The sequence below is a fragment of the Schistocerca gregaria genome, chromosome 6 (genome assembly GCF_023897955.1).
Source record: "Schistocerca gregaria isolate iqSchGreg1 chromosome 6, iqSchGreg1.2, whole genome shotgun sequence".
In the NCBI taxonomy this organism is placed as follows: Eukaryota; Metazoa; Arthropoda; class Insecta; order Orthoptera; family Acrididae; genus Schistocerca; species Schistocerca gregaria.
The window spans coordinates 451,745,625-451,773,587 of NC_064925.1; the positions used below are offsets into that span (position 1 = coordinate 451,745,625).

General features: G+C 39.4%; 1 protein-coding gene across 1 annotated transcript in view; it reads right to left on the reverse strand.

Moving 5' to 3' along the window:
- The window catches only part of LOC126278232 (UDP-galactose transporter senju), an 87,525-nt gene that overhangs the window by 17,147 nt on the left and 42,415 nt on the right, over positions 1–27,963 (reverse strand). Inside the window, exons 4-5 of the mRNA XM_049978211.1 lie at positions 20,602–20,741; positions 1,034–1,219 (exon numbers count right to left, since the gene is read on the reverse strand). Of these exons, the coding sequence (XP_049834168.1) occupies positions 1,034–1,219; positions 20,602–20,741 (326 nt within the window). The remainder of the gene's footprint in view (positions 1–1,033; positions 1,220–20,601; positions 20,742–27,963) is intronic.

Here is a 27,963-nt window from a genome sequence, read left to right on the forward strand (position 1 = left end):
TGGAGTTAACTGGAACATTTCCTCATGGAAATCTATTATAATTCTTACTGTTCAACGTGAAAGTAATGACCTGACACTTAATGCAGTTATTTATAATGAAAAAAGGTGAACAAATATCCAGTCAGATCTTGATAAAGTATCAAAATGTTGCAGAGATTGGCAACTTCCTTTTTATGTTCAGAAATGTAAATTTTACACTTAACAAATTCAAATATAGAGTACCATCCTTTGAGCTACAATATAAATCAGTCAAAATTGGTATCAGTGAACTCATACAAATACCTACATGTACCAATTTGTGGAGATGAAATGGAAGCAGAGACTCAATCATACGTAAAGCAGTTGGGAGACTTCAGTTTTAACTGGTAGGACACTAGAAAATTCAGTCTATAAAGTATATTGCTTACTGTGTGGGGTCTACACCACTGGGGTTATTGAAAGCATACTAATAAGGACATAATGAACGGTAGCATGTTTGTTTGACTCACGAGAAAGCATCATGGAAAAGTGAAAAACCTGGACTGGCAGACTCTTGGAGACAGATGTCTACTACACTGTAAGGACTCAGATTTTCAAGAACCAGTATGTATCACTTTTGTAGAAATTGTAAAGACAATATTTTACTAATTACAGTGTGCACACACAAATGTTCTTCCCCAACTCCATAGGAAAATGGAACAGGAAGAAACCCTAATACATAGTACAATGGGAATTACTCTCTGCCACACACTTCACTGTGATTTGAACATATGGGTGTATATGCAATACTACTTCTACCATCTCTCTTCTACAACTTTTAGAAACATCTAAAAGCAATTAAGAGACACCCTGTTTTTCGTAGAGTGAATGTGACAAATTCATTCATTTCTTGGGAGTATAACAATGGATTGTAGTCACTCATTCAAAAAGTTTCAGAATAATGCTCTTGACCTGCGCCATGACATTCACTAATGCAGAGGTGAGTCAAATATAATGTAAGAATACTTACTGCTTTGTTTTGACATCACAGTTTTTTATGTGAAACATAACCTACCTGAATTACAATAAGCAAAGCGTTGAAACTGAAATGGAAGCCAGCCTGGGAGGCAGTTGGTGTACTGGTAGAAGTAAGTGAATTTTTCTTATCACTGCTCATATCAGTCTCTTTCATCATACAACCAACTGTAAGCAGAACTAGTGACAACCACTGTTTACCACTTAACTTCTTCTTAAACAGCACCTGAAAAAATCAGAAATAACCAGTTCCATTAACAATTGTGTCATTTTTAGTTCATAGAGAACCACAACATATGGACTATACATGCAAAAGAAATTTTAATGAACTCTGATATGGTACAGCATTTGGACTGAAAACAAAAAGTACAAATGTTACAGAAAATTACACAACTGACAAATGTGTGCCTTCCAGCAAAAATGCTAACTACTGTGCAGTTATTTACCACCAATTTAGAACCTTATGTATATCTGACTAGAGATACTCTTAAGCATTTTTTCTTTTAAAAAAAGAAATAAGAGAAGATGAAGATGAAGAAGAAGGAGAATGAATGAATGAATGAATGAATGAATGAATGAATGAATGAATGAACTCTAGTAGAATTTTTAGAGGAAGATGGTTGAGAGGATGAAAGAAACTGGACAGCCAAACAGAAAGATGGTGACAGTATTGGTAGCAAGAATTCAAGGAAACTGTAGACCATAACTGAAACCAAGAAAATTCCGTGGTTATAGAAATCTGAACTTTTTGACAAAGAAAATATCTTATTATAACTTATCTCATAAGTGTTTACCACCAACAAGTAAGTGTGTTGGTCTTTGTTCACACAGACACAGCTTCAAGGAGGGAGCAACTGCAGGTACACACCAATGTGAACATAAAAGAAATTAACATTGTGAAAAACGTATTCCTACAGCACTTTGAGCCTTATTTACCACTAAAAGAAACACGGCAAAATTTAAATAAAATCAGATATGGGACATTCATAACTTCTGGATTAAAGTACCTTGTACTATCTTACTCAGAGCACAAGCTGCACCCAAGATTTGGAACCCTGTTACCACCAGTACTGTAAAATTCTTCAGTCTATCATCAAAGAAGAAAAACACATCCACTATTCACAAACATTAAAACATTCGAAGAATACAGCATAAACAATCTGGAACATTAGTAAACAGGCAATAACAAAAATACTTATGTGCATGAAACTGACTCCCCAGAAAGAGCTGTGGCAGTAATGATGAGGCACAAAAATCTGATCACCACTAAATTCATTGATTACTTGTTGCAGTGACAGTGAACACTGCACCTACTATTAACAACCAAATAAAGATTATTAGATTTACTTTGGCAGACAAAGCATGCACACTGACAGACATTCGTTTCAAAAAATGCATAGCGGAAGATGGAATAAAAACAATATTATCCTCGACTTTCCACAGTTGATTTTGCCTAATGGTTTTTCTTCCATCCCACATTCTAATGCTGTTTTTCTTTGTTACTAGCATCTAACTCATGCTTTATTCAGTGTCTGTCATTTTCATTCTCATCTTTCTTGTGTTTTACTGTCGACTTCCAAACCTCATATGCTCAGACTTCCAAACCACATTCTATCAACAGTCTTGTACGTGCACAACGCATGGCTACATGATCACACATACACAGCAGTCCACAGTTGCCAGAGATGGCGTGTGTGTGTGTGTGTGTTTTCTATTTCCAAAAAAAGGCCTTTTGGTGGAAAATGTAAATGTTTAGCAGTATTTTCATTGTGCCTATCTCCGACTCAATGCTTCCAAGACATTAGTTTGAAACATACAAACTCTACGAAGATTACAAAATTAATTAGGTCACCACAACGATTTTACTAGAAAAACATTGAAATTGTATGCACAGTTTACAGGACTAGCCATGATCTATCATTGTAAGCAGTTCCTCTTTATGTTGAAGCTCTTGTGTCCAAACTTGCTCACAAATAAGTTTGTTTTTGGGTTGGATGTGGCTCGAGTAAAACACACTTTTTCCTCTTTTACTCAGACAAGTTTAGCTGAAGTTACAGTTATTTTCTTTCTATTAAACAACAAGAAAAATGTACTTTACTACCTATACATATATTAATTCAAGTTTTTATGAAAGTATTCACAATTTGGAAAACAGACATAATTTTTTGTACAGTGATAGATACACCTTACAAAGATTTAAAATCCTCATCTAGAACAAATTCAACTGTTCAGCTGCCCATCATTTTGTTTTTGCACTTCTGTAAACAGTGACACTGAGAGTTTAAGAAGTGCACTTTCTCACACTGAAGATAATGGGGAAAACAAAAAAAAAGTGAACCACAAATGCATGCATGCACACACACTTCCACATAAAATTAATGAATATTAAGCCTAACCATAACATTACCAGTCAAAAATGATGTTAATGATGTTTTTTTTTTATTTTCAGCTCTATGTGGTTGCAGATGACAAACTGTGGAAGATAAACAACTGTAATGCAAAACATAAAAGCCACAAAAACCATAGTATTTAGTAGCAAAGTATACACAAAAAAATCATGTCTGTTTTCAAATTTGTGAATAATTCCTTAACAACTCAAATTTGTATACACACAGTTAGTAAAGAAAATTTTTCCTTGTGTTTAATAGAAAGAAAATAAAAACCCACTGACAACACTTTAACTTCATTGAAACATATATCGATCAATGAAGAACAATTGTGTTTTGCTGGAGGCAGATTCCATTCAAAAACAAATTTATCTGTAAGCAGTTAATCATTCAGGACATACTCCTTGAGAGACGTAGATATGGTCTAGTGACTCATTTATAAAATCATATATAAACCACCAAGTTCTTATTTGAGACCTATTTTGTTTCTTCCAGTCTTCTCAAAGGTGTCTGAGGTGGTGGCCTAAGATAAAATATTGGCTCATTTTTCTGAGCAGAACATGTTAACTACTACTCATTTTGGCTTTCATTAAAGATACTCCACAGACAATATCATGCAAGACCTAAAAACTCATGTCAGGGCAGAGATAAACAAGAAAAAGATTTTGTTTGCATACTTTAGGGTCTCCTCAAAGCTTTCGACTGTATGGACCACAAAATACTCCTCTGCTCACTGAAATGTTATGGCATCAATGACATCCCTCTGACATGGACAAAAAGTACACAGCCACATTTACTGATTATACCGTAGTAACAACATTAAACATAGAATGAGGGTACACAACATGGGAAGTCTCGCAAGGTTCGGTACTGGGTCTTCTTTCCTAAGGCTGAAATCATTTCTTTCTCAGTTTCACAGGTGAGCAAAAGACACACACAAGAATTGTTTCAATTCTTGACTACTTGTGCTGAAGAATGACAAGAAGGGAGTGGTATTGGATGTTTCTGTTTATTCATTTAGTGCAATGAGTTGGACTTATTTTACCTACTGAATTTGTTTCCCTGTATAGGTGTTCTGCTGGATAACTGTCCTTTGGTACTGAATTTCAACCAGCAGGCTGTCAGGGTCAGAAATAATGTAAGGTAATTGTACTCACATCAACTAAATTTTCTGCACTGTTGTAAGTTATTACATTAAGATTGGCAGATATCAACCACCAATTCGGAAAAACAAACATGAATGCACTAGAAGGCATTCCAACTGAAATAGCAAACAAAACTGCAATGAAAATTTTGTCGTAACACTTCAAACAATAACAGTAAGTGTTAATTATGTACAATATGTCAATAATGTACAATATGTCAACTTTTTGTGTAATCTATCCGCAAAACAAGCACTGACAATGAGCTACTGTGTATAATAGGAGAGAACATTTGCAGCTGACTCTCAAGCAATGTCTGTGCCACAACTGGAACTTCCCTATCTCTGAAGAATCTGCTTCTGTGCAGCCCTTCTAGTTGAACAAAACTGAAACAGTCACTTGACATTAAATCTGAGACGAGACATATATGTGCAGTAATTTCTACTACCAAGTCACCGGATTGATTCCAACATTCTAGCTACTGTGTGTTGTCATCACAATACAACAATATTATTTTGAACAGCATTCCAATTCAGTTTTTGTGGATTAAGTCCTTAAGATTTTCCGTAACATTGCACAGCAACTTACAAGGTTTACTGTCGATATAAAATAATCAGTCCTTTCATGTCTCAAAACAATGCTGGCAAGATTTTAATGGTGGAATACTCAATTTTGTTAAGTGGAAATAACACATGTCTCCATTCCATAAATTGTTACTTGCTGTGTGCATCACGGTGATAAGTTCTCACTGTCAGCGCAAATTAACTCTAGCATCATCTTTAAAACAACAGCGGAATGGGGTAGCAACTTCCACACACTGTTAATTGTTGGTTTCAGTTGGAAACACGAAGTTTCCTGAAGGAAAGGTCATGACAAATTTACATTCATGTTGTTGTTGTTGTTGTTGTTGTTGTTGTGGTCTTCAGTTCAGAGAATGGTTTGATGCAGCTCTTCATGCTACTCTATCCCGTGCAAGCTGCTTCATCTCCAAGTAACAACGGCAACCTACATCCTTCTGGATCTGCTTAGTGTATTCATCTCTTGATCTCCCTCTATGACTTTTAGCCTCCATGCTTTCCTCCAATCATAAATTGGTGATCCCTTGATGCCTCAGAATGTGTCCTACCAACCAATTCCTGCTTCTGCTCTAGTTGCACCACAAATTCCTCTTCACCCAAATTCTATTCAGTACCTCCTCATTATTTACATGATCTACCTATCTAATCTTCAGCATTCTTCTGTAGTACCACATTTCAAAAGCTTCTATTCTCTTCTTGTGTAAACTATATATCATCCACATTTCACTTCTATACATGGCTACACTCCATACAAACACTTTCAGAAAAGATTTCCTGACACTTAAATCTATATTCGACATTTACAAATTTCTCTTCTTCAGAAAAGCTTTCCCTGCCATAGCCAGTCTACATTTTATGTCCTCTCTACTTCGACCATCATCAGTTATTTTGCTCCCCAAATAGCAAAACTCATCTACTACTTTAAGTGTATCATTTCCTGATCTAATTCCCTCAGCTTCACCCAATTTAATTCGACTACATTCCATTATCCTCGTTTTGCTTTTGTTGTTGTTCATCTTATATCCTCCTTTCAAGACACTGTCCATTCTATTCAACTGACCTTCCAGGTCCTTTGCTCTCTCGGACAAAATTACAATGTCATAGGCAAACCTCAAAAGCTTTTATTTCTTCTCCTCAGATTTTAATTCCTACTTCAAATTTTTCTTTTGTTTCATTTACAGCTTGCTCAATATAAAGATTGAATAATATCAGGGATAGGCTACAGGCCCGTCTCACGCCCCTCTCAACCACTGCTTCCCTTTCATGCCCCTCTACTCTTACTACTGCCATCTGGTTTCTGTACAAATTGTAAATAGCTTTTGCTCCCTGTATTTTACCACTGCCACCTTTGGAATTTGAAATAGAGTATTCCAGTTAACACTGTCAAAGGCTTTCTCTAGGTCTACAAATGCCATAAACATAAGTTCGCCTTTCCTTAATCTATCTTCTAAGATAAGTCGTAGGGTCAGTATTGACTCGCGTGTTCCAACATTTCTACGGAATCCAAACTGATCTTCTCTGAGGTCAGGTTCTACCAGTTTTTCCATTCATCTGAAAGAATTCGTGTCAGTATTTTGCAGCTGTGACTTATTACACTGATGTTTTGGTAATTTTCACACCTGTCAAGATCCTCTGGTCATCCAACAGATCAATTCTTTATCAACTCCACCACATGTATAAATAAACGACCAACAGGTGTAATGTCACTTGTGTCCAGCAAGGCTCCCTAGAGTGAGAACACAGCCACTATGAAGGGCCACTCACAAAAGCATCCATAGAGGACCAAACAAAAGGCAAGGCACTCGCTGGTTCTGCCTCATTTTGCTGTTGTTCAGCTGCCACTATACTGCAGCTTTGGCCAGGTATCCCCTTCTGGAGGTTCCGCCACATGGTGCAAGACTTTCATTTGACCCCAGTTCAGCAACTTGTGCATCAATGATGATGATACACACACACACAGTCTCAAGGGAAGAAAATCCCTGACTCAATCATAATTTGAACTAGGGCCCTATAATTTAGAGTCGTCAATGTTAACCAGAAGAGTAAGAGCTACATACGACTGCCACTACAGTGCACTCTGAATCACCAACTGATTACAATATGTTCAGTGCAGAACACTGAAATTGTGGTTTCCACCAGCATATGCCCAGATGGAACTTAACTTATGAAATACTAGCTCAAATGAAACTGTATGGAGAAAGTCTCAAATATCTATGATGTATACATGCAGACTGAAGCAAAGAATCAAAATTTGTACCAGGGCTATGATTCTAAACTGGATCTCCTGCTCACTATGCAGATGCACTAACCACTAAGCCATACTGGCACAGTGACTTTGCACAACTCCACACACTACCCTAGCATGCCTCCCTCTTCAATCCTAATTCCCATTCATTCCTCAGCCTACTTGGTATTCCCCCTACCAATACAGCTGAAGAGCATCTGCAGTACTGTTTGAGTTTAGGGAGTATACCAAGTGGGCTGAGGCATGCATGGGAATTGAGGAGTGAGGTGGGCTAGGGTACTCCGTGCAGTTGTGCAAAGCCACTGTGGCAGGGTGGCGCAGTGGTTAGCACATCTGTCTAGTGAGCAGGAGACCAGGGTTCGAATACCAGCCATGATACAAATTTATATTCTTTCCTTCAATCTGCAGAAATATGGGCTACTAACAATGAAGCTAATCTGTCTATTCTGTAGCAGTCTCTGAATAGTTTCTATCGGCACTCAATGAGTTCCTTCAAGAATACTTTCTGCTTGAGTCGACTAATTCATTATTTGATTTTAACGAAGTTGTTTATGTTAATAAAAATTGTGGCCTGAAGAGTGGGCTATAACATTACTGATGAGAAGCCTGAAAATTTGCTTCACCATGCGCCTTCATAGATGTCAATTTCTCGATCTCTGGCAGCAACAGGAATAGCACCAGGGCTTGAAAACACTTAACAACAATAGCAACAGCATCGAAAACTACAACAGGGGTGTCAGCACCAGCAACCCATGCCAGCATTCCAGCCATTGAATGAAACTGAAGAAGAACGGAAAGTATATAAAAAATGCCTCATGCTGCATTTTCAGGCTAATGAGGTTAAATGTCTAGATTGCCAACAGGCCTTTTAGGTTTCTACGATTCCTCATTTATATTCCTCAGTTCAAAAGTTAGCCCCATTGTCCAGTCCACAGATGTTACTACTGCCTGACAAATTTATTTTATTGTCTAACCAGTTTTCAAACAAGATGCACATGATAGGAGTAAGGCTATAATTCTTGCAACACCGCAAGTCACACACTGTAAGCTATGCAGTGTGGGTTATAGAATGCCAGGGGTTGGGTGGAAAATGTAAATTCAAGTGTGAATGCAGTAAATCATATGCTGAAATTTTAATTCATGATGTAGTAGTGATTCACTTAGCCATGGATAAGGAGGATTGCACACAAGCTTTAAGTCAGCTAGACCCCTTCATAGGAGAAGTGCTGCGAACAGAGTAGACATTTGAATTACAGCAAGAGGCACAATAAATTTTTTCAGCAGACTTTGATATTTCACAAGTGGCCCAGATAATGACAGAGTTCAGTGGGTTTTTGTAGCAGAGACTAAAGTGGTAAAGAAGATCTGTTCCATGGTAGCCATCCGGCTACGTTCTGCACAAACCCAGGCGACTATCAAGTATTGTTTGGGCGATGCACCTTGTTTCTCAGCTAGCCTTGCACACAAGGTAGAAACATTCATATTATGAGGCAAGTGTTATAAGAGTTTACATAAAGATCTAGCAGCAGAAGTATGGCTTAACACAGTGGGCACAAGGTAGTGAGCCAGGCTGCTGTAAATTAATAACATTTCTGGCAGTGATTGGGCACTGGCATTGCATAAAATTTTGTTACATGCAGCAGTGCAAAACATTCCTGTGACACTTTCTGTGTGACATTGGTGCACTGGTCTCAACAATAAACCAGTCAATGTACTTTAGTATGGGTGCGCCCTCACTCAGTGTAGTGCTATCAGAGTTGTGAGCATACAGCCACTATGATGTGCCACTTCTAAGTTTTGAGCAATTAACAGTCACTTACATGTGTGTCCGGGAAAGTGCCATTGCTGAGTGTCTGTAGGAGTGTACAAGATGACAGACAGAATTTCTATTTGGTGCAATATGTGCAGCAAAGTGTAAGTTAATACAGATGAGTACAAAAAACAACCCCACAATCTTTGGATACAGCATTACTGGTGTGCTGCTTGTCAATTAGATATCTAGGCATAATGTTGCAAAGTGATACGAAATGTGACAAGCACACAGGGGCATTAGTAGGGAAGCCTGATGGCCAGCTTCGGTTTATCAGGAGAGTTCTAGGAAAGTATGGTTCATCTATACAGGAGACTGTATATAGGACACTAGTGCAACCCATTCCTGAGTGCTGCTTGAATGTTTAATATCCTCATCAGGTTGGATTAAAGAAAGATATCAAAGCAAACTAGATATCTGTTACTGGTAGGTCTGATCACACGAGAGTGCTATGGAGATGTTTCATGAAGTCAAATGGGAATCCCTGGACTGACCTTCATGTTCTTTTCATGAAACACTATTGAGAAAATGTAGATACCCAGTATTTGCAGCTGACTGAAGAATAATTTTACTAGCGCCAATGTATGTTTTGCATATGGACCATGAAGACAACATAAAAGAAATTAGGACTTGTATGGAGTCATATAGACAGCTGTTTTCCTCTCACTCCATTTGCTTGTGGAACAGGTCACAGAATGACTAGTAGTTCTGCAAGGTATCTTTCATCATTCACCACAAGGTGGCCTGTAGAATATGTATGTAGATTTAGATCTGAATATAATTTTTGTTTTGACAGATCCATCAGTTGACAATATATTTGACCTGGATGCATGTTTCCCTACTGTATTTTCATTACATCACGCAGTATGTTCCCTCAGTACCTTATGACGCCACTGATGTGCTTCATAGTGCCACTGAACCTGGTTTGGGGAAAGCAGTTGACTTTCAGATGCACATTGTCTTAAAGCCAATGGCAAGCCCAAGAGTTTTCACAGCTTGCCTGATGTCATAGGCCATCAACTGGACTGGATAAAATAGAACAACAAGTTTTGTCCCCCGTTTTCTATAGTCAGTTGGCGTCACTGTTAGTGGTCATCAGGAAACCTAGGAGCTATCTTCAATTGTGAGGAGACTTTAAGGAAACTTGGGGGGACTTTGATCCTAACCCCTTGCCCCATTCAGATGAAATCTTTTCTAAACTTTCATGAGGTAAACTATTCTCCAAAATTGATCTCACAGACATGTATTTTCAGTTGCTCCTTGACTAAGATTTACAGAAGACATTAGATATACAGAATATATTAGTCTTGACACCTCCCCCCCTCCCCCCCCTCCCTGCACCCTTCCCGATCCATGGACCTTACCGTTTGTGAGGAGGCATGTGTGTCTCAGTGATTCAGTTAGCCATACCATAAGTGCAACCACAACAGACAGGTATCTGTTGAGAGGCCAGACAAACATATGGTTTCTGATGAGAGCGGCAGCTTTTCCAGTAGTTGCAGGGCAACAGTCTGGATGATTGACAGATCTAGCTTTGTAACATTAACCAAAACAGCCTTGCTGTGCTGTCATTGTGAATGGCTGAAAGTAAGGGGAAACTGCAGCTGTAATTTTTCTAGAGGGCATGCAGCTCTACTGTATGGTCAAGTGATGACGACTGACTCTTGCATAAAATATTTAGGAGGTAAATAGTCCCTCATTTAGATCCCCGGGTGGGGTCTACTCAGGGGAGTGTCGTTATCAGGAAAAAGAAAACTGGCATTTTATGGATGGAACATGGAATGTCAGATCCCTTACCTGGGCAGGTAGGTTAGAAAGTTTAAAAAGGGAAATGGATAGGTTAAACTTAGATATAATGGGAACTAGTGAAGTTTGGTGGCAAGAGGTACAAGACTTCTGGTCAGGTGAATACAGGGTTATAAATACAAAATCAAATAGGGGTAATGCAGGAGTGGGTTTAATAATGAATAAAAAATAGGCATGCGGGTAAGCTATTACAAACCACATAGTGAATGCATTATTGTGGCTAAGATAGATATGAAGCCCATGCCTACCACAGTAATACAAGTTTATAAGCCAACTAGTTCCACAGATGAAGAGACTGAAGAAATGTATGATGTGATAAAAGAAATTATTTAGATACAGTATTTAAGAGAGGCAAAAATTTAATAGTCATTGGGGCTGTAATTTGATAGTAGGAAAAGGAAGAGAAGGAAAAATAGTGGGTGAATATGGACTGGGGGTAAGGAATGAAAGAGGAAGCCACCTGATGGAACGCTGCACAGGGCATAACTCGATCATAGTTAACACTTAGCTTAAGAATCTTGAAAGAAGGTTGTATTCATGGAAGAAGCCTGGTGACACTGTAAAGTTTCAGATAGATTATATAATGGTTCGACAGAGATTTAGGAACCAGTTTTTAAATTGTAAGACTTTTTCAAGGGCAGATGTGGACTCTGACCACAATCTATTGGTTATGAGCTCTAGATTAAAAATGAAGAAACTGCAAGACGGTGGGAATTTAAGGAGATGGGACCTAGATAAACTGAAAGAACCATAAGTTTTAGAGTGTTTCAGAGACAACATTAGGGAATGATTGACAAGAATGAGGAAAAGAAATACAATATAAGAAGAATGAGTAGCTTTGAGAGATGAAATAGTGAAGGCAGCAGAGGATCAAGTAGGTAAAAAGATTAGGGCTAGTAGAAATCCTTGGGTAACAGAAGAAATATTGAATTTAACTGATGAAGGGAGAAAATATATAAATGCAGTAAATGATACAGGCAAACAGGAGTACAAACGTCTCAAAAATGAGATCAACAGGAAGTGCAAAATGGCTAAGCAGGTATGGCTACAGGACAAATGTAAGAATGTAGAGGCATATATCACTAGGGACAAGGAAAATAAAAGAGACCTTTGGAGAAAAGAGAACCACGTGTATGAATATCAAGAGCTCAGATGGAAAACCAGTTATAAGCCAAGAAGAGAAAGCATAAAGGTGGAAGGAGTATATAGAGGGTTTATACAAGGGCGATGTACTTGAGGGCAATATTATGGAAATGGAAGAGGGCGTAGTTGATGATGAAATGGGAGATATGATACTGCATGAAGAATTTGATAGAACACTGGAAGACTTAAGTCAAAAGAAGGCCCTAGGAGTAGACAACATTCCATTAGAACTACTCATAGCCTTGGGAGAGCCAGCCATGACAAAACTCTACCATCTGGTGAGCAAGATGTAGAATCAGAGAAAGCTTTTGACAACATTGACTGGAATACTTTCTTTCAAATTGTGAAGGTGGCAGGGATAAAATACAGGGATAAAAAGGCTATTAACAATTTGTACAGAAACCAGATGGCAGTTGTAAGAGTCGAGGGGCATGAAAGGGAAGCAGTGGTTGGGAAGGGAGTGAGATGGGGTTGTAGTTTATCCCCGATGTTATTCAATTTGTATATTGAGCAAGCAGTAAATGAAACAAAAGAAAAATTTGAAGTAGGAATTAAAATCTGTGGAGAAGAAATAAAACTTTGAGGTTTGTCAATGAGACTGTAATTCTGTCAGAGAGTAAAGGACCTGGAAGAGCAGTTGAACGGAATGGACAGTGTCATGAAGGGAGAATATAAGACAAACATCAACAAAAGCAAAACGAGGATAATGGAATTTAGTCGAATTAAATCGGGTGATGTTGAGGAATTAGATTAGGAAATGAGACACTTAAAGTAGTAAAGGAGTTTTGCTATTTGGGGAGCAAAATAACTGGTGATGGTCGAAGTAGAGAGGATATAAAATGTAGACTGGCAATGGCAAGGAAAGCATTTCTGAAGAAGAGAAATTTGTAAATGTCGAGTATAGATTTAAGTGTCAGGAAATCTTTTCTGAAAGTATCTGTATGGAAGTGAAACATGAACAAAAAATAGTTTAGACAAGAAGAGAATAGAAGCTTTCAAAATGTACTGCTACAGAAGAATGCTGAAGATTAGATGGGTAGATCATTTAACTAATGAGGAAGTACTGAATAGAATTGGGGAGAAGAGGAATTTGTGGCACAACTAGACTAGAAGAAGGGATTGGTTGGTAGGACATATTTTGAGGCATCAAGGGATCACCAATTAAATATTGGAGGGCAGCGTGGAGGATAAAAATCGTAGAGGGAGACCAAGAGATGAATACAGTAAGCAGATTCAGAAGTATGTAGACTGCCGTAGTTACTTGGAGATGAAAAAGTTTGTGCAGGATAAAGTAGCATGGAGAGCTGCATCAAACCAGTCTCTGGACTGCAGATAACAACAACAACAACAACAACAACAACAACAACAACAACAATTAGTCTTGAAACAACATTTGGACTATATCAATATTACAAGTTGCTGTTTGGCATGTCTAATGTCCCCAGCATATTCCAGAGGTTCGCTGAACAGACTACTGTTGTTGGGATTCTGTACTGTGTAAAGTACCTTCAAGATATTCTGGTCATTGGTCCTAAAACAATATCTGACTGGTCTTTGTGACCCTAGCACAAGAAGGTCTAAAGTACAGATTTTCCAAAAGTGCCTTCTTTCGGCTATCAGTTGCTCATTTACATTATATCCTCAGTGAAGGGCATCTTGGACCCACAATAGAATATGCAGAGGCTATTTATAATACACCTGTGCAACCATTAATGACTTTCAGTTATTTCACAGCCTCCATTGCCTGCTGACTAAATTGTCTCCATAATAAAGGAAATCGGCACTCCGAGCAGCACCCTGCCCTTTGACTTACCAGCCCCCACTGGCCATTGGTGCTAGCCATAAATGCATCTCCAGATGGTGTCAGGGTGGCTATCGCTCATAAGGTTGAGGATGGAACACAGACCAATCAAGTTTATGCCGAAGACACTTACTCCAGCTCAGAAGCCTGTTTCTCGGATCAGAAAGTAGGTGTTCGCCATTATTTCTGAGGTCCTTTTATTTGTATGGTTTTACATTTCCTCTTATCTCATTGATAAACCAATTGTGTTACATTTTGGACTCAAGGTTAAATCACCAAATCACATGGTGCATCATCTGCATTGTTGGGGTCTCAATAAAGAAAATTTTTAATATTCAATTTATAATTGCTCTTCGACTCACTATTCAATTATGGATTCTCTATGTTACCTTCTGGCAGGTCTGGATCATCAATTTGCCAGGACACAGTCTGTTTAAAATTAGATAGTGCACTGGAGCATTCATCAATGAGTTCCCTACAAATTCTCAGAATATTGCTATAGTATCTCTCATAGCTGCCATTGATCAAGTGCTAGAGAGTGGCTCCAGCCAGTGTCGTCGATAACTGTTGGACATTTTCCCTAATAGTCTTGTATTTTGCTATTAGTCTAGCACTAGAGAGCTACTCCAGCCAGTGTAGCCAATAGTCCTATGTGGAAATGATGGGCACTAATAATAGAACAGCAAACTATCACTGGACTACAAAATCGTTAGTACTTTCGTGTTATGTACTTTCATGGCCACTTGTTGACAGAGAGCCTGCTGACTCCTGTCTTGGGTTCTGCATGTGAATAACGTGCATGGGAACAGCTGCTAGAAATGACACAAGGATGGGTAAAAACCCACTCTGTCGGTGAGTCCTGCAACTTGTCTGATTGGCTTGTCCTCCCTACCTTTGGGTTGCAGATCCACCCAACTTTTGCTGATTTTTTCATTGGTGGCACCAACTTCAGGTTCAGCAGTGTATGGTGCTTCTTACAGAAGATGACAAATGGTGCTGGTTGGTGGTACCGTCCTCTCTACATCATGAGGTGCTTCAGCTCATGCATCAGCCACACTGAGGGATTTCTGGGATGAAACAACATGCTGCTATGTCTACTGACAAGAACGGATGATTACACTGCACAGGTGGTGCAACAGGTTCTTGATGTCCATGTGGTTAACCACTGTGGACTCCTCCTCCCACTTCCCGTATGCTGCGTGCCTCCACTAATCAACTATGGCGGCCACTGTGGAGCCACGGAATGGATCTTCGCAAAAGAGGTTGCACCCAGGACATGTGGCCTACAATGATCTCAAATTCATAGCAACCGATTTCAAAGGCTTTTATACCGGCAGTGGAATTTATTGTCTTCCCACACCCCTTTTTCATTTAGCCCCAAATGACCTGCAAATTCTGAAAAATCAAGGATTGCTAAGTTGGTTTCAGCACTAAACATCTTTCTACATCTAAATCTGCATTTATACTCCGCAAGCCACCCAACGGTGTGTGGCGGAGGGTACTTTATGTGCCACTGTCATTACCTCCCTTTCCTGTTCCAGTCGTGTATGGTTCGCGGGAAGAACGACTGCCGGAAAGCCTCCGTGCGTGCTCGAATCTCTCTAATTTTACATTTAAGATTTCCTCAGGAAGTATAAGTGGAGGGAAGCAATATATTTGATAACTCATCCAGAAACGCACTCTCTCAAAACCTGGACAGCAAGCTACACCGCGATGCACAGCCCCTCTCTTGCACAGTCCGCCACTTGAGTTTGCTAAACATCTCTGTAACGCTATCACAGTTGCCACATAACCCTGTGAGGAAATGTGCTGCTCCTCTTAGGATCTTCTCTATCTCCTCTGTCATCCCGACCCGGTACGGATTCCATAGTGATGATCAATACTCAAGTATAAGTCGAACGAGTGTTTTGTAAGCCACCTCCTTTGTTGATGGACTACATTTTCTAAGGACTCTCCCAATGAATCTCAACCTGGCACCTGCCTTACCAACAATTAATTTTATATGATCATTACACTACAAATCGTTATGTACACATACTCCCAGATATTTTACAGAAGTTACTGCTACCAGTGTTTGTTCCACTATCATATAATCATACAATAAAGGATCCTTCTTTCTATGTATTCACAATACATTACATTTGTCTATGTTAAGGGTCAGTTGCCACTCCCTGCACCAAGTGCCTATCCACTGCAGATCTTCCTACATTTTGTTGCAATTTTCTAATGCTGCAACTTCTCTCTATACTACAGCATCATCCGCAAAAAGCCACATGGAACTTCTGACACTATTTACTAGGTTATTTATACATATTGTGAAAAGCAGGGCCCCTGCGGCACGCCAGAGGCTACTTTAACATCTATAGATGTCTCTCCATTGAGAACAACATGCTGTGTTCTGTTTGCTAAAAACTCTTCGATCCAGCCACACAGCTGGTCTGATATTCCGTAGGCTCTTACTTTATTTATCAGGCGACAGTGCAGAACTGTATCGAACGCCTTACAGAAGTCAAGGAAAAAGGCACCTACCTGGGAGCCTGTATTTAATATTTTCAGGGTCTCATGAACAAATAAAGCGAGTTGGGTCTCACACGATCACTGTTTCTGGAATCCATGTTGATTCCTACAGAGTAGATTCTGGGTTTCCAGAGATGATATGATACGCAAGCAAAAAATGTGTTGTAAAATTCTACAACAGATCGATGTCAGACATATAGGTCTATAGTTTTGTACATCTGCTCAACGACCTTTCCTGGAAACTGGAACTACCTGTGCTCTTTTCCAATCATTTGGAACCTTCTGTTCCTCAAGAGACTTGCGGTACACGGCTGTTAGAAGGGGCAAGTTCTTTTGCTTACTGTGTGTAGAATCGAATTGGTATCAAGTTCTAGTTGTGTTTCTTCAAGTTTATCCTGGCAGATAATATTATTTCATGCTGAAAGATGGTGGTATGTTCTATCTTGTATGCATGCCTGAAAGATGACGGAATAATCTTCCTAGCTTCTTACACATTCACATCCATCAAAAGCTCCTTCATGGGCACCCTCACAGGATGCTTCTGAAACTCCTGTCCGAATCTCCTGCATGAAACAGATGCACCCACTCATTCTGTACGCATGCCATGGAGTGGACATACACATTTGGGAGAGCCTGCAGAGGATCAGAGGTCCGTGGAGAAACAGGAGTGCCCAGTGCCTGCTTGCGGCACCCTGGGCAGTGGCCTCTTTTGATAGGGAGTCCACTGCTGCAGCTCCCTCCGAGTCTCCTCCACTCTCATATCACAGAAAATAGCTGTCTGGTTCTCCCTTAGCAGGAGATGCAAACATACATGTAGACGTCAATCCTGCTTCACTGACAACTGAATCATCAGACTCATCTCATCCTGGTGGGAGGCCTTCACTCTCAGATGTCTCTGGACTAAGCAAAAAGTTCCAGATCAAGCACCAGTGTTTCCGGTGTCACTGAATGTCTCCTATGAGCCTTCTGTCATGCCACAGTCAACCACTTCCACCATGCTCTACATCCCACTGCCCAAGCAGGTACTGGCCCTATATGCCGATTCAAGAAGGGAGAGAAATGGTAACTGTGCTGGATGTGCAAATGAATGACTGATAAATGTAACATCTCATGTGTCTGGTGAGAGCATCCAGCAAGGGCACCAATGGTGGGAATGTAGCCACTACTGCAGGACACAAAATGCTGACCACCTCTGTCTCATTTTACTGCTACTCAACTGCGGCTACAAGTGTACTCTTAAATAGCACTAGATTAGTGTGTGCTTAGTGCAATGGATTCTGAACTTACAGTTTCCACCACCTCGTGCCTAGATGGAACCTTACTTATGAAATACTTGCTTACTGGCTATTTACGCTACAACCTAGACCTGCTCCTCTGGGGCAATCTCTAAGCAGTTTCTATTGTGACTCTGGTGAACATTTCTTTAAAAACAATTTCTGGTCGAGTCAAGGACTAATTTGTTGTTTGCTGATTACTGAAGTTGTTTTGTTAATAAACGTGCCCCAAAAGAATGGTTACAACAATTTCATACAGTGTTCCGGATGTACAAATTTTCTACCTCTTTGGCAGTGCACACTCTTCAGTTATTAGAATACTGAATTGTGTAAGGGGGCAGCACTTACAAACATTAAAATATGCCACTGAAAGAATCATCTTTAATAAATTTCTTGCAAAGTATGCTTCTTCATGGTAGGAGACAGCTCAACTCAATACACAGCCCCCCCCCCCCCCCCTTCCCAGGAATATTATTTCTCCATTATAACAATAAACAAATTCTTCCATACATCACAATGACAAGGATCACATTTCAATTCAAATTCCTCTTCTTTGTTGTTACCACCATACCCAACACTCTTATCTTCTCCCATGTCATCAGTTTTTTTTTATATCACTCACACTGCTACTGGTCATTGACATTCTCTGCCTCTTCTAGATTTATTACTTTATTCTTAAAAATAATTACAGCTTATTACTGAGTACTTTTCCTTTCCAGATTTGTTTGCTTTCTGTGATTCAAGCTAGAAATTATTTTCCCAAAAACCATCCCCATTCTTCTTCTTCTTTTTCTGCTTCTTCTTCTTGTTTCGAATGTGCCTACTTCGGACAATGTTTGTTCAGCTGTTGGGCTTTGATATTTGCCCAGTACTGTCACATCTTCTGCTGATGCCACTCCTTCCTTTCTTCTGTCCAGGGGGTACCTTTCCTTCAGGGCTTTTCCTGAAATCCTCGGACTTCCTTCAGGGTATGTATCACAGACTGACTGTTCTGGATATCAATTATTCCTTTTCAGTTTCTATCAGCCAGGTGGTGCGAACCTTCTTGTTTTGCCAGAAGGTGAACACACAGTTGGTCAATCTGTTTGGAGGAAATCTTGCAACATGGCTATAGAAAGCTACCCTTCTTTTTCTTGCCCAGTCAGAGAGCCTCTCGATATGTTCGTAGAGCTCTGAGTTATGTCACCTTCTGAATTTCCCATTTTCTTCTACCAGGCCTAGGATCTCCTTGAGGCTTCTCCTCTCTCTGTCTTCCAAGTTCTCCATCAGACTTCTCCCGTTCATGGAAAGACATTCCATGGCATACAAGGCTTTTGGTCGTATGACTGATGTGTAGTCTTAAGTTTCAGATTGCGTGACAGACATTTTTTGTTGTAGATATTCATAGTCAGTCAATAGGCTTGTTCCAATTTGTTGACTCTCATGGATAATAATGTTTTACCTGATAACATGAGTTCAAATCCATTCACTGAGATACTTAAACTTTTCAGTCCTTCTGATGTTACCCTGGTCTCGTAACACCTCTCTGTTAGCTTCTTTGAGACCCACTTCGGCTGTTTCCTAAGGCAGTTTACTTTCATTGTTGCCATTTCAAGACAATCAGCAATCAGTGCCATGTCACCTGCAAAATCCAGGCAATCTACAATCAGTTGTTCATTCTTATAGCCCAGGTAGGCAACACTCTGAACAACGACATTGGTTCAAAACCCATGTCTGGCCATCCAGATTTACGTTTTCTGCAATTTTCCTACATCACTCCAGGCAATTGACATGGCATAGTTACTTTGAAAAGGCACAGATGATTTACTTCCAATCTTCAACACAATCCGAGCTTGTGCTTTGTCTCTAATGATGTCGATGGGATAATAATTAACTCAGTCTTCCTTCCTTCCTTTTTTTTGAAGTGCAGGTAATACTTACCACTTCTAAAATACATTTTGATTGTATAGTAAGAAATAAGCACAGTGTTTCCTTCATGACATAGCTCCTTTATGATGTAGACAAACTTACTAGTATGGAAGTAATTTTGAAAAATCATGAGTTTGTGGACATAACATGTCACTCTAAGAGTGAGAGCATGTAATAAATTATAGCACATATTCCTCATTAATCATTTCAGATGGCACAAATTGTGTGTACATTATGCACGTGACACTTTTATCTAGTTCATAATTATACTTTCAAGATAAAAACGTTTACATTTACTATCTTAAATTAGAGAAAATATCTCTAAAATCATAGCTTTAATGGATAGGGTCATATACCAACATGTGAAGCTTTTTATGATAAGCTAGGCATTTCCAAATAAACACTTATTCATATAATATCTGTAGGTTTGGATTGTACTTTGTCTCACATAATGGTTTGTGGGATATAAATGACAGAAACATGAACTTTTGAACAAAGTAAGCAAATTTCATAATTTAGAAAATTTAGTCTTTTCACTGAGAGCCAAAAATTAACATGTAGCAACACAGAGAATTTTATCAACTCAACACCGTTCTGTATGAGCTAATCTGACGAATTTTATTCCAAATATGAGCTAAATAAAATCACTGATGGGATGCGCTATTCTGAATATTGATTTACTCTTTATCCTCAAAGTCTCAGGATCCAATTAGCAACAATACATAAATGTTTCATATGATAATAGTGACAACTGTAGATGCATTTTTTCAATAATGGAATAATTTATCAACATACACTAAATTTCATTAAAAGGGTTCAAGTACTAATTTCTTCCTAAATTGAGCCTACTTAATATTGGTCTTTTTTTGTTCATTTAGTAGCTGGGTTGCTTCCAGTTTCACTTGACAGCAACCCCATATCCTGTCTTCTACAACATGTATGGAAAAAACGTTCTTCTCAACTAGTAATCAGAAAAGATAAATTAAAATATACTAACCTGAAAGGCAATACCTGTCACTACAACTCTGAACTGTAGCAGGAGGTAATAAGTTGTAGGGTCAAAGGCTGACAGGTTTATGAAGGCCAAATTGTTATACAAGCAGTATAAAAAGGCCGGTACGAAATATAACAGCATTACTGTAAAAATAAAAGAAACAAATGTTAATTCTTAAAACATATTTGACTGCAGTTGTTACAGAGAAGACAAGAGTTCTTCCAAAAAATCATGGCAGCGCATAAATAGCAGAGAAATCTGGTAACTAGTTTTGTTGCCTGTCCCCTTCTCAACTCCTTGTAAGTGTGCTTCAAACTTGAATTGTTTATTTTCTTTCTTTAAGGATGCAATAAAATGGTGACCTGCACATGAACAGGTAAGAGATCATGAAACTAGTCACTGACACACACACACACACACACACACACACACACACACACACACACACACCTGTCTGTCTGTGTCTCTGTCTCTCTTCTCTTCTCTTCTCTTCTCTTTTCTTCTCTCCTCTCTTATCTCTATCTTATCTCTATCTTTTTCTTACATTCAGTCCCACATCGAGTGCTCTGTCAATCTCATCATGACAGAGAGCCCCGCCTCCCAGTTCTCAGAGAAAGGAAGAAAATGTAGTGTAGTTAGGTGTTTCCTTTCAAGAAAATGATTTTAAAGTAGGTAGTACATTGGTTTTTAATAGGGTCAGAAATGGAACTCCTATGGCTACTTACAAGTCAATATTCATCTTCTAAAATATTACAAATACTCCTTACCCCCAGGTCTAACAGCCCCCCCCCCCCCTCCCCTCCAACAAATTATCATGCGGGTGCTACTGGATGTGGAACAAGTCAAGTAACAGCCACTGTTAGCTACTTCCGTACAGTATAACAATAATCAATTACGACTATAGAATTAATTCACTCAAGCTGATAACTGTCAATTATTTCTGCATTACTTTATACATGTTATAAGAAAAACAATTACATTTAAAAGTAGCTGCTGCTGCTGCTGCTGCTACAGGGTTAGCCTGAATGATTCATCAGGTCTCAAACCATTGTCTATTTACAAGTACCTGATGCAGGAGGACAGCTGATACATGAAAAGATAGATGCACCCACCAAGTTTCTGGTACATTCTACAAATACTCAATGTGTGTGCCATTGTCACTTGGCACACACCCAAACAGTAATACAGTTCATTTCACTAGAACATTTCCACCAACATCCATAGCAGCAGCTGCACTGCGTTTCTACAGTTTTTGCAGTGTTGTTGGCTTTGGGGGCACATACGCATTGTATTTTAACATATTTTCACAGGAAGAAACCACATGGCATTAGGTCTAGTGACCTGACAGCCTACGGCAACAGAGGAACATCACCCAGACCAGTGCAACCTATCGATAGGAATAGTCAAAATAAATTAGAAAATCAATTTCATACATAAAACTAAGCACAAAATTAGATTTGGTGTTAAAGTCTTTAAAACTGAGTGCCAACCTATCTCTCTTATGAAAATGCATATTATATTCATGTATGTTAATGGCAATTAGTTAAAACTGAAAAAATGAATTTTAAGGGGGCAGATGGTAAAACAAGAGGGGAAGTAAAATTATCCCAGACTGCTTCATCACATGTTGAGAAAGGTGTGGACAATTGTACTACAGTGAGGTGCAGCACCATCCTATTGAAAGATGAAAGTCAAGGAGTCAGCAAGACCCACATGACCCACATCTGCAACATATCTATGTATATGGAACATATCACCATCTGCTTGATGATGAAAGAGGAGCCATACATCTTTGTCTAGGAGGCAACACAGAAGACATTCACTTTTTGTGAACCCCTTTCCATACAGACATACCCCACACTCTCCCACAGTAATGATTCATATTTCCCGATAGATCAAAAACCACTTCATCGCTGAATATCAATGTTCCCACAAAATCATAATCACATCCACAACCTGCTGCATTTTGGTACAAAACTCCAACTAGTGGGTGTAATCATCTGGAGTCAGGTGTTTTAACAGTTAAGAATTGTAGGATTTAAAATGCAAATGCCACTGCAAAACATTACATGTCATTTTCTAAAGAATGTACAGTTCACAGTTTGCACAAATGGCTGATTTTTGTGGCCTGCGCACATAGCTCTGTCTCACATGCTCCAAGTTTCCCTCTGAGACATGTGGTCACCCCATGATTTTCTCTTTACACAGACAACCAGTACCACTAAACTGGCGAAACAAACACAAAACACTCTAGCGGCCAGGTGCAGCTTTTCCGTATTTGCATACAAATGCACGTGTATGCCCATAATGGACTAACATTTCCCATATTCTAACACACAGAAACTTTCCTCCTGCATTACTGCCGTCTCATAAGTGCCGTCACAGGCCTGTTAGACAGCATGCATGCAAGTCACGCCACAAGGCATGTTTTTTAAACTTGGTGAATCAATCTTTTCATGCATCAACTCTCACACACTTGCCAATAAAAAGTGCTTTGGAACCTTATGACTCATTTACACTAACCCTTCACTACTCGGCTGCTGTTACTGTCTAATACTTCAAAGTATTTCAACTTCACAGGGACCATTATTAGCTGTCTATGTAATGCCAAAATAGAATATATTTACCACAAATATTATTCATTTATTTATTTTTTTTATTTATTACTTGTCATTAGCCACATTTGTTGAAATAGACAGTTTTGACAATACATATTAGAGTTGGACACAAGTTACATTCCTGAGTCTGAGTCTTCAGATAAATTGTAAGAGTGACAAATGTAGTATTCTTTCCCACTATGTTTAAATATTTGGGGATTTTCAATTTCCTGCCAGATGTCTACTGGCAACTGTTTATAGACTTTTGCACCAGAATATAAAACCTCATTCTGAAACCTAGAGAGGCATGCATAATCAATAAGGAAATTATTTCAACTTCTAAATAATGTAGGGGCATAGCAGTCGATTCACCAACAGCCAGACACAAAAGAGAATGAAAACTTTACTAGCTTTCGGAAGAAATCCTGTGATGATCTAAAGTGCATAATCAGACTGTGTCCAGGAAAAAAGTGGACTATCCAGTGGCACAACATGCTGCTTCACAGCCAGTGTCATCTAGATCCTTCCCTCCAGTACCAGATTCTCTACACCACACTGAGATGACAGAGCTGACCTCTTGATTAAGCCTCAATGGGATTCATGTCAGGCAATCTGGTGGCCAAATCATTCACTCAAATTGCCCAATACATTCTTCAAAGAAACCATGAAACACTATGGCCTGGTGACAAGGCACATTGTCATCCATAAAAATTCCCTGGGAATACGAAGTCCATGAATATCTGCAAATGGTCTATGTAGCCAAACATAACCATTGCCAATCATGATCAGTTCAGTTGACCCAGAGGACTCAGTCCATTCCATGTAAACACAGTCCAGACTATTTTGAGGCACAATCAGCTTTCACAGTGCCTTGTTGTTAACTTAGGTTCATAGCTTCGTGGGGTCTGCACCACACCTGAACCCTACTATCAGCTCTTACCAACTGAAATCAGTACACATCCAATCACGTCACAGTTTTCCAGTCATTTAGGGTCCAACCAATACGGTCACAAGCCCAGGAGGGGCACTGCGAGTGATGTTGTGCTGTTACTTGTTCATCTGCTGTCACAGTCCACTAAAGTCACATTTCACCCCACTGCCATAATGGATATCATTGTGTAAGTCACACGTTGATTTCTGTCATTTCACACAGTGTTGCTTGTCTATTAGCACTGACAATTCTAAGCAAACACTGCGCCTCGCAGTCAAGTGAAGGCCATCGGCCACTGCATTGTCCATGGTGAGAGAAAATGTCTGAAGGCTGGTATTCTTGGCATGCTCTTGACACTGTGTATTATAGAATACTGGATTCCCTAAAGATTTCTGAAATGGTATGTCCCATATGTCTAGCTCCAACTACTATTCCGCATTCAAAGTCAGTTAATTCCCATCGTCAGCTGTAATCACATCGGAAAACTTTTCACATGAATTACCCAAGAACAAATGATAGCTCCACCAATACGTTGCCCTTTCACACCATGTCTACGCAATACTACTACTACCTGTATAGGTAAATACTGTTATCACAAGATTTTTGTCCCCTCAGTGTACATAGATAGGCGTTATCCCTGACACATCATTTGCTCCCATAATCCACCTCACTCATTCTCTACTAATCCACACTCTCAAATGAACAGTTTTCACTTTTTCTGTCCTGTGACCCCATCTCTATCCACACCTCCCCGTCATCTTCATCAGGCTTCACTCCTCACTGGCTCCAGAACTGGTATGTCACAGGCCAAGCCTGTGCATATGCCACCGCTCTCCCACTTATTCCTATCCAGCAACCTGTTGCCTCTGTCTCAGCCACTAGTTATTTGCCCCCAACCTTTCCTCCTGCTTCCTGACTCTCTCCCCCTCTATCCACTCCACCCAATGCAAGCCCCACGCAGTCCAATAACCAGCAAAGTTTTCATTTTCTTTTGTGTGTACCTGTCAACGGCTCAATGCTTCTCCCTCCTGTTGAGGACTCAACACTTCTCCGAATTGGTGAGTAGTCTCTTTTATTCCTAAAATATTTGCATTCTGCCGGGACTTTCCTTACATATTTATTTCCACTTCTAGTACTGTTGTTGCCAATTGCTGAAGTCATCATCTTGATAAATGAATTGTTCGAATTATCTATGTAACATCTAACGAACTAACTGAGTTCACTCTTGTTATTAACCACAAATACTACTACGGAGCACATGTACTGGCATATTTGCATATAGGTTTAAGAATCTTTAGGTCCCTGAAGAAGCTTCTGCCAGATGTTCAGCTATCAACTTCACACAATATTCTTATAAGTGTCAACAAGAGTTCTGTTATTGTTTTAGAAACAGTTTCGATAACTCTGGTGAGTATCCCATCACGTGCTTAACAATAATGATTTTTTTCCAGTGAATTTGTAGACTTACTTCAGAGTATACAATGGATTTTTAGTTATTGGAAGTAACTGATTTATCTGTCAGACATTAGATCACAGTAGAGACAGTGTACACAAAATAAAAGCATGTGGAAACCGTGTCAGCACTGTAGCAGATTGCAAACATGTTGTTGTTTGGATTTAGTATTCTGTAAACAACCAAGACATCAGAGACAGAACACTGGATCACTGTGGTTGGCACCAAATGGTGAAAGCATTAGTTGAACATTATAAAACTGCACCAAGGAGATTACCTAACATATGAATTCAATCAGATGTCAAAAATTCAGTCACATAAATGAAATGTCTAGAGTTTACTGTTGAGGGTACATGAGCTAAATGAGCACATACATCTGACTGTAGGAGAAGTAAATATCAGATTCCAGTTCCATGTTAAAAATTTTGGGAGGACAATGAGCCCATTAAAAAAAGGAATTAACAAATGAGTTATTGGTACATCCTTTCCTTGACGTTATCTACTGAAATTTTGAAAATCATTACCATACAACATGAATAATTAGCATTTTTTGTCCCAATGCTTTTCAGTGAAGTCTTCTTGCTTCCAGTAACATATGTTGATCTGAAACATAACACCACAATTTATATTTTGTAACAATATTATGAAAAAGAAAGTTTCTACTTGCCATACAGCTGCTGAGTCGCAGATAGGCACAACAAGAAGACTGTCACAAATAAGCTTTCAGCCAACAGGGCCTCTGCCGAAAACAGACAAAACAAACAAACAAACAAACAAACAAACAAACAAACAACACACACACACACACACACACACACACACACACACACACACTCCTCTCTCTCTCTCACTCTCTCTCTCTCACTCTCTCTCTCTCTCTCTCTCCCTCTCTCTCTCTCTCTCACGCAAATGCAACTCTTACACACATGACTGCAGTCTCTAGCAACTGAAGCCATTGAGCTTCAGATGCCAGAGATTGCAGTCATGTGTGGGTGAGTTGCGTTTGTTTGTCGTTTTTTGTGTGTGTGTGTGTGTGTGTGTGTGTGTGTGTGTGTGTGTGTGTGTGTGTGTGTGTTGTCTATTTTTTACAAAGGCCCTGTTGGCTGAAAGCTTATTTGTAACAGTATTTTTGTTGTGCCTGTCTGTGACTCAGCATCTCCGCTATATGGCGAGAAGCAACTTTCTTTTCATAATATTGTTACATTGCATCATGAATTTTCCATTGTTTGGCAGTTATATTAAAGAAAAGAAATATGGAAACTTTTTGGATGCTAGTCATGCCTAGTAGTAAATTGTGATAAGATAAAACACACTATTTTTTTAAAAATGGATAAACCTAAATTAGGTGGGGCAGCCATTTAGTGGAATTATCTTGCTACTTTTGAATATTCTATGCATAAATGAAAATCACTGTATGGAAAATTACCTCCCAAATGGAACTTGTACCACATAAAAGGAGGAAACTCCTATCAACATCTACATACTCCGAAAGCCACCCAATGATGTGTGGCGGAGGGCACTTTACGTGCCACTGTCGTTACCTCCCTTTCCTGTTCCAGTCGTGTATGGTTCGCGAGAATAATGACAGCCGGAAAGCCTCCATGCACACTTGAATTTCTCTAATTTTACATTCATGATATCCTTAGGAGGTAGAAGTAGGGGGAAGCAATATATCTCATACCTCATCCAGAAACGCACCCTTCGAAACCTGGACAGTAAGCTACACTGTGATGCAGAGCACCTCTCTTGCAGAGTCTGCCACTCAAGTTTGCTAAACATCTCCGAAACCCTGAGACGAAAAGTGCCGCTCTTCTTTGGATCTTCTCTACCTCCTCTGTCAACCCGACCTGGTACAGATATCACACTGATGTACTCAAGTATAGGTCAAACGAGTGTTTTGTAAGCCACCTCCTTTGTTGATGGGCTACATTTTCTAAGGACTCTCCCAATGAATCTCAACCTGGTACCCACCTTACCATCAATTAATTTTATGTGATCATTCCACTTCAAATCGTTCCGCATGCATGCTCCCAGATATTTTACGGAAGTAACTGCTACCAGCATTTGTTCCGCTATCATATAATCATACAATAAAGGATCCTTCTTTCTATGTATTCGCAATACATTACATTTGTCTATGTTAAGGGTCAGTTGCCACTCCCTGCACCAAGTGCCTATCTGCTGCAGATCTTCCTGCATTTCGCTTCAATTTTCTAATGCTGCAATATCTTTGTTTACTACAGCGTCATCCACGAAAAGCTGCATGGAACTTCCGACACTATCTACTAGGTTATTTATATATATTGTGAAAAGCAGTGGTCCCATAACACTCACCTGTGGCATGCCAGAGGTTACTTTAACGTCTGTAGATGTCTCTCCACTGA